The 11376-nt window shown below is 35.4% G+C and overlaps 1 gene segment (V, D, J or C); it reads left to right on the forward strand.

The window, feature by feature from the left end:
• The first annotated feature begins 4540 nt into the window (after positions 1 to 4540).
• On the forward strand, positions 4541 to 5106 carry LOC105820060. The segment is given in 2 exon segments: positions 4541 to 4583; positions 4679 to 5106. Coding segments are annotated over 2 exon segments (471 nt in total).
• The last annotated feature ends 6270 nt before the right edge of the window (positions 5107 to 11376 follow it).

Below are 11376 nucleotides of genomic sequence, written 5' to 3' on the forward strand. Positions count from 1 at the left end.
AGCCCTGGTTTTCTAGGGTTTGTGCTTTTCTTGTCTTTCTTCATTCTTTCTCAGCCCCAGGAAGTCCCAGTGGCAGTGACAGGAGCCATGAAGAGCCAGGAGCCTAGAACTCTGAGAAAAGGGAACCTTTTCTCTGACCAAAGAAGCTGTGGGCCTGAGAGAGAATCGTAGTGGCTTTTGTTCTCTCTTTATCCTCTCCCTGCTTGACCCTGGAGGCAGACACAATTGTGGGAAATGCACAGCGCAGCAGTACACTAAAGCCCACCCTATCTGGCCAGAGGGGGTCTCCCATGAATTGGAAAGTATTGTAGAGACTGCAGAGAGGAGGGAGATTAAGAGAAATCTCATGCAATTGTGTTTGGACTCCTGGGTTCACCCCCTAGCTGTGCATGTATAAATAAGACCCCAAACAGCCTACCAAACTTTGAAAGGCTTTGCAAACTGCAGTAGGAGCAGACACTGCTCAGGTCCCGGAATGGCCACTGAGCAGCGCACACACAGGACCGGTCTGAATAGTACTGCAAAGGCTTAGAGACAGGACTGATTGGAAGTATACACCAAAGGTAGGTAGGAACTTGTAACACCTAACTGGGCAATTGCCTGTTAACAAAAAAATTCTGCATAGTATTTAAACAATGCCCTATATAGAGCCCTATAACATAATATTCAGATTGTGCAGGATACAATCCAAAATTACTCAGTAAATGGAGAATCAGGAAAATCTCAATATCTCCAAAGGAACAGCCAATCAGCAGACGCCAATGCTGAGAAGGCACAGGTTTTGGAATCACAAAGTCTTTAAAGTAGCTATTATGATCATAATATGAAGAGACAGAAAGAGAGAAAGAAAGACAGAGATGGAAAGTGAAATAGATGAGAGAGGTAGAATAGAGAGAAAAAAAACAGGTGTAGGTGGGGAGATAGAAACACAGATGTAGATGTGGAGAGAGATGATAAGAAAGAGGAGAGAGAACGCAAAATAGAGAAGGAGAAAAAGAGCCTGAAAAGGGAGATCTAGAAGGAAAAATGTAAGGGATGGACAGCAATAGAAAAAGAAAAACAACAAGAAATATGGCCATAGAGATGGAGAGATAGAGTGATATACAGAGTGGTAGAGAAAGCAGGGGGAGATCGAGAAACAATGGTGGAGAGAGAAGTAGAGCTAGTGTGAGTGATAGAACTATAAAGCAATTCATGGTGTTATCTAAATTCATTATATCCTTGGGGTTACATAGTGGTAATTTTCTAATTTTAGTATTTCTCCAAAACTTATTGGCTGTGATAATAACATAAAGAACTTTCATTCTTAAGCTCTTTGGTATCCTGCAATATAGTTTGTACAGAAATGGCAAGGGAGATGTTCGATTCTTTTTCTTTTTCTTTGTTTTCAGAACAATGAGATAGGGCTTTGGCAACCTCCAGAGGTGACTTATATTTTGAGTTCTATCAACGAACTTGTGTGTTTTTTTATATAATGTTCCTCAAAATTTGTGTGTAGGTATTATTCTTTTGGTGCTCAGAATGTCCTATCTATGATGAGTGAGAGCCACTGCAGTTGTCTCCTGTGTCGTTTGGCATGACCTCAGTCTCCAGTTGTTTCTTTGCTGCCAGGTGGACCAGCTGCCATAGTTTATCTTGTGCATAGCATGCCCCAGTGCTGGATTCAGCCATTTCTCATTTGAGCTCTAGTACTGTTAGTGAAAAATGGTATTTATAGACCCCAACATCGATGCTAGGAGTGCTTGTTAATTCTGCATTGTTATTACATTCTGGTTTGTCAGTGGACAGCTAAGAAATAAGCATTTCTTAGAGAAAACTAATTCAAATGATAGATCATAGGGTTTTGTGATACTTAAAATTTTATATTTGCATTTTTGTTTTATACTGAAACCTTGCTTCCTAACAGTATCAACATCGTGAATACATTAAATTATAACTAGAAACAGTACACCGTCATCACCACTAACAACACTCAGCCCAGAGGATGCAATTTAAGATTTCTTTCTCCCTCCCTCCCTCCCTTTCTTCCTTCATTTTATTTCTTTCTCTTTCTTTTTCTCTATCTTTCATTCTTTGGTTTTAGGGTATATAATCAAAATACTGTTTTAAAAAATCATTTGAGATATTAATAATTCTCTATATTTTACATCACTTTTGATACATGTTAATAGTTAGCTTCATTTCTTTCAGTTTCTATTTTTATAATTTTGAAACTAATTCTTTTTTATTTTTTATGTGTGTTTTGTGTAGGTAAAACATTTATATGTATCTGAAGTCAAAATTATGAAATGAAAGTCATTTAGAGATTTTTGCTTCCATCCTAGATATCTCTTCCCTCTTTTCTCCCTCAACCTATTCATGTAACAATATTTTTATTATTTTTACTGATTTTTTCAATTATTCTTACTTATTCAGAATAAGTCTTTAACTTTTAAAGAGATAAATATTTTGTTCACCATATGTGCAGTATATAATATGAATTACTATGTGAAATTCATATTTATATTTTTGTCTTGAGGCATTCAGTTTTCATACATTTTAATCTGGCTTCTGGGTTTCATACTTTACTTAAGAACATGCCCACACTTCAAGATTATACATAAGGAAATCAATATTCTTTCTTTTAAAATTCTTATTTATTACTTAATGTTTTGTCATTAATTTATTTGGAATCATTCTATAGTAATTAATAATAATTATAATGAATGGTAAATATGGGTACTCATTATCTGATACTTGCTGTGCTAAGTAAGTACTTTATACATATTATCTCATTTAATCTTCCAAGAAACACTTTGTGAGTTCAAAGGATAAGTAAATTTAACAGATGAGAAATTGAGAGGTTAACTGACTTTCCCAAGGTCATAGAGTTTGCAGTGGTAGAGATTTCAACCCCAGCAGTGTTCAAAAAATAAGGAGGATTTTAAAGTTAATTTGCATTTTCTTATCTCTAATAAGGAGTGCACTCTTTCACAGGTGTATTGGCCATTTGTACTACATCTTTTGTGAATTATCTTTTCATATTCCTTGGCTTTTCTACTATATGAGTATTAATTTTTCTTACCGGGTTGTAAGAAGTCTTATATATTATTGTAGAGATAGTAACACTTTCCCTAATATGTTGATAAGATTTCCCTGCATTTGCTGTTGTTTATTTTCAGCACATTTTAGTGAGTACAAGTCTGAATATAGCTTTTAGTTAAACCTATCAATTTTTCCCTATGGTCACTGCTTGTCATGTCAGGCTCAGACAGGCCAATGTCACTTGCAACTTAAATGCAATTCATCAATGTTAAATTCTAATTTTTTTTGTTTTGTTTTCAGTTTTATTACATCTAAATCTCTATCCATAAGTGGTAAGGTAACAAGTGGTGAGGTAACATGATGATAAGGTCTTTCCTCATGTCCCTGCACATGTGGTCCCTGAGGCAGAAAGGACACCAACCAGAGTCCCCTACCCTTCACATTCCCAGCTGTTATGATGGCAGAAAATGAATTACCAGGGAGAGGCCAAAGCAACAACCAAGAGGGAAATTGTTCTATTTCTTATTGTGAGCATTTTAAACATATATCCAAACATATTTATTAAAATAGTGGGGGGGGAAATTGTATAAGTATCACTTTAATTTTTACAATCACTTTACTGTATTTGTTTGGCCACCTATTAATCTATCTATCTATCAATCCAAGTGCATTACAGGTTATCAGTGCACTTTCTGAGGTATGGTTGCCAAAGTAAACATAGGATGCCCAGGTAAATTGGAAATTCAGATAAAAAACATAATTTTTAATATGAACATGTCCAAAATATTGCATGGCATGGAACCATGTATGGTTTTTTTAAAAACAAATCCCCCACAAATCTACTTGTGGGGGCCATTTAAATTGAGGAAGAACTGATATCCTCAAAGTGGTTTGCATCACAAACACAAAAACATCCATTTGCCTTTGACTACAGTAAAATGTAGAACAACTTACCTGTTCTTAATTTCTTTTAATCAAGCAGATTAAAGCTTTCTCAGAATTGGAGGTGACTGGAAGTGTACTTACAGATGTACAAAGGAAGGTGATTCAGGTCAATGCTAAAGAAGCCTCAGCACAAGACAAGCCTGTGGCAGCAGCTGTAACACATGGAAACTCTGGAGTGCATGGGAGTGACCTGATTCAGGACTGCTCACTCCACAGGGCCCAGGCACCCTGCATCCAGGGTCAGCTTCCTGCTGTACCTGCCCTCCACCTGCTGCAGTCCTGAGCTCCCCATGCTCCTGCCTTCTCTCCTGCAGAGGGCCTGCTGTCAGCTGCCGCAGGAGGGCGCTGTTGAAGTGACTTGAGCAGGTCGTCCCAGGGACCCACCCCTTGAACAGCTTGGGAGGCTTCTACAGAATTCACTTCTCTCTGCCTGTGGCTTTGTCAAGAAGACCCGCTTCTATCCACTGCCTTCTGTCCTAGGGATCACTTCTGAGTAGGATCTGAGTTTTGAGAGGCTATTCTGCTCCTTTTATCATATGGTTCTTTCTGTCTAAGATCCAAAGAGGAAAGCATGCAGTGGGCTTTCCCTCTAATTCTAGCTTTTCTGTCTCGTGGTAAGTATGTTGCATAGATAGATGCTAATGAGTTTGTTTTGTTTGTGTAAGGGATGCCATCCTAAGGAATCCCACATTCATTGTTCCCATTGCAGCCAGTCAGATATCACCCAACTTGGAAGGGAGAATGATGCCAATCATCAGGCCAACCGGATCGGCTGTTGTTATCACTTGTGATATTATTTAACGCAGTACCAAGTACATCCACTGGTACCTCTACCAGGAGAGCAAGGCCCCACAACACCTTCTGCACTACTCCTTCTACACCTCCAAAGCTGTGGTGGATTCAAAAATCAGCCGAGGGAAATACCATGCTTATGAAGGTACAGAGAGGAGTTGTAAATTGGTACTGCAAAATCTGAAAGCACGTGACTCTGGTGTGTATTATTGTGCCACCTGGCTGCACAGTGATTCAAACCTGCCCTACGCCACACTGAAAATCTTGCTTGTGGCTGCACCTGGTACACAAGACAGACCAGCCCCTGTCTCACTTCAGGCCCGGACTTCACCTTATTCCGAATAGAGATACCCTGAGCTCCACATAATCTCCACCTTGCACCCCAGTCCTATGTCAGCAGCTGCACCGCCCCCAACACCACCTACCCAAGGACTTTCCTAAAGTCTGAGCTACCTTCTCCAGGCCTTAGCCCAACACTCTGGCTGACGGCATAGTTTTTCCAGCTCTGCTAGGGGCTGGTGGAGGACCATTCACTCTGCTTCCTTGGACAGTTAAGGGCCCATAGATAGGTTTGATATTTAACCAGAAACATTCAGGAGAGCATTGTGTTATTTGTACTGAATCATTTATCCAATCCTTGTCCAGACATCATGTTTACGAATGGGGCACATTTACTACTCTGGAGAAATGTTGGAATGAAAATTTTATACTGCAACCAGACATGAAGTCTGTATTAGACTTGTTATTGTTTGGACAAATCAATATTTCCCTCTCCATATCCAAATATAGGTACTGTACTATAGATATGAGTGAGTGGTATTGGAAAAGTCATTGTCCTTGCTCAGTCAACCATTTTATCCACTTACACCATCTTTCGAAGCTCAGGCCTCTGCCAGAACTGTTCTGTTTTTAACCAATAGCTAAAGCCCCTCTCTACCCCCACCTTCAACATCTACAGAGCCAAGTCATAAAATGAAGTGAGTTTTTCAGATTATTTTTTGTGCATAATTTAAATTAAGATATACTTCAGTTGAACAACCAGATTATGAATAGTAGATGTTTAAATTGAAAATTCACATAGGGAAAGCATTATGGCTGCCATGTAGGGAAATATTTGAGGATATAAAATTAATCCACATAAAGACTGAAAAGGGAGGCATCATATTGTTTGGAGGACTGACCATGTTTATCAAGGGAAATAGGTGTGCAGCAATTTTAAATTTCATCATCTGAAATTTCATTTGTTCTTGGTATAGAGGAATGTAATTACTTTTGCAAGCGTATGTGTGCACTGCCTCCAGCAATCTTGCACAATTCTCTTACACATTCTGATTTTATTAATTGATTCTTTAGAGTTTCTGTGTATACAATCATATCATCTGCAAATAAAAGCAGCTTTGTTTCTTCCTTTACAATCCTTCTAACTTTCATTCATTACTGTATCTTTAATGCCTAGGTCAAGACTTCCAGTACAATATTTCATAAAGGTTAAACTGCGTGATCTTTGTCTTAGTCTGAATCTCAAATGGAAATCTGTAAGTGTTTCACAATTAAGGGCCTTACCATAGCAAACCTTTGCTTCTGTGTGTATAGTATACGTCGGTATTTATTGAACTTTTAGTTTGTGTTTCTTACCAAGGTTTTATATTTTTCCCTAAAAGTGTCTTATATATATTTTTGCTGTGTTCATTATTAGATACCTCATATATTTTTGTATATGATGGTTTTTTAAATATACTTCTCATTATGTATTGCTATTATGTTAAAATACTGCATATTTTTTCATGTTGATATTCTATAAAACAAGTTTGCAGAATTTCCTTATTGCACTAATTTGTATGATTTTTTTAAATTTCTACTATTGTGAGCAGAAAATAATGACTGACACCTTTATCTCCTTCTTTCCAAGTGCTAATTTTTCTTACCTTATTACACTGTCTGGGCTCTTCAGATTCTCCAAAACTATTAATATGTGAATGTTAGCAATGATAATGAATGTATTTACTTATTCCCAAATTTAATGAAAATGCTTCTGATATTTCATCATGCTTGCTGTAAGTTTTTAGAAGATGACCTGCATTAAATTTCTGTTTTGAGTTTACTATAATTTATTTTGTTTCTCATGAATTGGTATAGAATGACTTCTATGCTTTTATTAAATTGATAATTTATCTTTTTTACTTTATAACTGATACTGCAGAAAATCAAGGGATCATTAGAGACTTCTATAAACAACTATATGCCAATAAATTGGAAAACACAGGAGAAATGGATAAATTTCTAGACACATACAGCCTACCAGGATTGAATCAGGAATAAATCCAAAACCTGACTAAAGCAATAACAAGTAGCAAGATAGAAGCAGTAATAAAAATTTCCCCATCTAAGAAAAGCCAAAGACCTGATGGCTTCACTGCTGAATTCAACCAAGCATTCAAAGAAGAACTAATACCAATCCTACTTAAACTATTCCAAAAAATCGTGGAGGAAGGAATACTACCAAACTCATTCTACAAGGCCTGTATCACCTCAGTATCAAAACCAGACAAAGACACAATAAAAAAAGAAAACTATAGGCCAATATCTCTGATGAACATAGATGCAAAATCCTGAAGAAAATACTAGCAAACTGAATTCAACAACACATTAAGAAGATTATTCATCATAATCAAGTGAGATTCATCCCAGGGATGCAAGGATGGTTCAACATACACAAATCCCTCAATGTGATACATCATACCAACAGAATGAAGGACAAAAACAATATGATCATTTGAATTGATGCTGAAAAAGCTTTTGATAAAATTCAACATCATTTCATGATAAAAAAAAAAACTCTCAAAGAACTGGGTATAGAACAACCTTACCTCAACACAATACAAGCCATATATGAAAGACATATTTAGATAATTAAATAGAATGAACAATATTTGATATCACAACAAAGTGACTATAATCAACAATATGTTAGCATATACTCTAACAAAAAGAGTGGAATTGGAATATTCCCAATGCAAAGAAATGATAAATGTCTGAGGTGATGGACACCCCAATTACCCTGATTGGATTAATTTACATTGTATGCCTGTATCAAAACATCACATGTACCCTATAAATATATACAAATATTATGTACCCATAACAATCAAAAATTTAAAAAGAAAGAAGGAAAACATTAGGTCCTGGTGACATTATTTTGGTGTGTATGTGCTTGGGAATATTTGTAATGTTATTACATTTAATTAATAGTTATGGCTTTCTTTTTCTCTCTTTGAGTAATTTCTATAATTTACATATTTCTATAACATTACAATTTTTTTTGTATTTTTAAATGCATTGGAAGAAATTTACTCATTTATATTATTTTGAATTTCTGCTTCTGCAGTTATATCCCCAGTTTTCTTTCCACTGATACTGCTAGTTGTGTAGTGTCTTTCATTTTTTTTTTACTATTTTTTCAGAAATAAGTCCATTTTTTTAGTCTTTCCAAAAGACCAGCATTTGAATATATTTGATTTTTGTTTGATTAATTTCTGGCCTTATTGTTTCCTTCATTCTACTTTTTTTGCTTTTATTATTTTTCTGTCTCTAACTTTTTGGATTGAATGCTGGATAAATAATTTTGAGACTTTTCCCCTCTAATTAAGACATTTATAGCTATAATACAAAAATAAATACTTATGAATATACTTAACTAAGGAGGTGAAAGCTATCTACAAGAACAGCTATGAAATACTGAAGAAAGAAATTGCATATGACACAAATGGAAAAAACATATCATGCTCATGGATTGGCAAAATCAACATTGTTATTAATAAAATGTTTATACTGTTATAATCAATTGTTAATATAAAGTGATTTACAGATTCAATTCAATCTCCATCGAAATACTAACATCATATTTCACAGATCCAAAAAATAATAATAATTCTATGCTTTGTTTGGAACTATAAAAGACCCCAAATAGGCAAAGCAATGTTAAGGAAAAAAAAAGAAAACAAAAAAAAACACATCTGGAAGCATCACATTAACAGACTTCAAATTATACTCCAAGGCTATAATAACCAAAGCAGCATGGTATTGGTACAAAAGTAGAGACATAGACCAATGAAACAGAATAGAGAATCCAGATATTAAGCCAACTACAACCAACTGATTTTTAACAAAGTAGACAACAACACATACTGGGGAAAAGAAGCCCTAGTCAATAAATGGTGCTGAGAAAATTGGATAGCCATGTGCAGAAGAATAAAATAGGACCCCTATCTCTCACCACTCACAAAAATTAATTCAAATGGATAAAAGACTTAAATATAAGGCATGAAACCACAAAAAATCTAGAAGAAAATGTAGGAAAAACTCTTCTAGATATTGCCCTAGGAAAAGAATTTATGAGTAAGACCCTAACGACAATTATAGCAACTACAGAAATAAATAAATGTGAATTGATTAAATTAAAAAGGTTTGCGCCACAAAAGAAATAATCAATAGAGCAAATAAACAATATAAGCAAATACTTGCACATTATACAACTGATAAAAGGCTAATATTCAGAATCTACAAAGAAGTCAGACAAATCAGCAAGAAGAAAATCAAACAATCCCATTAAAAAATGGGCAGAAGACATGAACAGAAGCTTCTCAAAAGAAGATAGACAAATGGCCAACAAATATGTGAAAAAATGCTCAACATCACTAATCATCAGGGAAATGCAAGTTAAAACCACAATGAGCTATCACCTTACCCCTATCAGAATGGCTATTATTAAAAAGTTGAAAAACAATAGATGTTGGCATGGATGCAGAAAGAAAGGAATGCTTATATACTGTTCCTACTACTGAAAATTAATATAACCTATATGGAAAACAGTATGGAGATTCTGCAAAGAATGAAAAGTAGACCTATGATTCGATTCAGCAATTCCACTACTGGGTATCTATCCAAAGGAAAAGAAGTCACTTTATCAAAAAGACACCTGCACTCTAATGTTCATTGTGGCATAATTCACAGTTGCAGAGATGTGGACTCAACCTAAGTACCCATCAATTCATGAGTGAATTAACAAAATGTGGTGTGTGTATGTGTGTGTGTGTGTATACATATGTGTGTGTTTATGTACATACATATATATGTGTGTGTGTGTGTATATATATATATATATATAGGCATATAAATATATGAGGGCTGTGTGGAAAGTATCCAGCTATTGTTAATACAATGAGAACAGTTACATGGCTGGATACTTTCCAAACAGCCCTTGTATACTTCATGTTATATATATAAAGCCATAAAAAGAAATGAGTTAATGTCTTTTGTAGCAATTTCAATGGAACTTGAGACCATTATCCTAAGTGAAGTATCTCAAGAATGGAAAAACAAATACCACTTGTACCCTCTAATAATTTGCAACTAATCTATGGGAACACATTTTCACAGAGAGAAATAAAAGTCATTGGAAATCAAGAAGGGGGAGGAAGGAGGATGGGAAGGGTAAAAACCTAACTAACAGGTACAATGAACATCGTTCAGGTAATGGGCATACTAATAGCACTGAATTAAGCATTATAAAAGCTATCTATGTAACAAAAACATTTGTACCCCTGTAATATTTTGAAATTTAAAAAAATTAAAACGGCATTTATAGCTATATAAATATCCTTCTAAGAAACTCTTTAACTATAGAGTGCAAGTTTTGAAGTGTGTAGCTTGTTTGTTGTATAACTACCAGTATAATTTCTTCTTTACCACATGAAAGTTATAGAACATTGTGAATCTTAAAGTCAGCTGATAAATAAAAGAAAGTTATAAAACTGTGTTTATTGTTTCCTAGCATATATTTTATGGGTTAGCCTTGGAATATATACACTTTATAAGTCATTTCAATATTTTTTTCATTTTGGAAATTTTTTCCTCTTTCTTACACTTTTTCTTCCTTCCCTCCTTCTTCCTTCCTTTCTTGTTTTTCTAAGCAGATTGCCAGTTTAGTAAGTGTTCTATATTTCTACTTGAGTTTTTGGAATTTATTTAGGGGAGCTGTTCCATTTATATTAATCCTCTAAATCTGTAGTACTTAGGAATTTTTGGTTTCAAATGACAGGAACCCAATTCCAACATCTTTCCTAAATATGGAAAATGTAGTGCTTATATATCCAAACTAAAGTAAGGCAGGGAGTAGTACAGGCTTTGGGGTTGATGGCATCCTGGACTTGAAAGTGTCAGAAGCACTCTCTTGCCCATTTCTTCATCTCTTAGCTCAGCCTTTGTCCACATGCCATCCACTTTTCTTAGGCTGCTCCATGTGTCAAGAAATGTGGCTATGGTCATATTTAGAGACCCATCTTTCAGATGATCATGCACAGGGATTGTGGATGCTTTCCCTTATGTCCACTTCAGAAAAACTGGATGGTAATTGACTTACTTGCATGAAATGATGGTCACTGGTATCATTATAGTGACTGAGAGGCTGAGGCACTATTAAAGAGTCATACATTGCTGGTGGGACTGCAAATTAGTGCAACCTTTGTGGAAAGCAATACGGAGATACCTTAAAGAGATACAAGTAGAACTATCATTTGATCCAGCAATCCCATTACTGGGCATCTACCCAAAAGAACA

The sequence above is a fragment of the Propithecus coquereli genome, unplaced genomic scaffold (assembly GCF_000956105.1).
Source record: "Propithecus coquereli isolate 6110/MARCELLA unplaced genomic scaffold, Pcoq_1.0 Scaffold502, whole genome shotgun sequence".
NCBI lineage: Eukaryota > Metazoa > Chordata > Mammalia > Primates > Indriidae > Propithecus > Propithecus coquereli.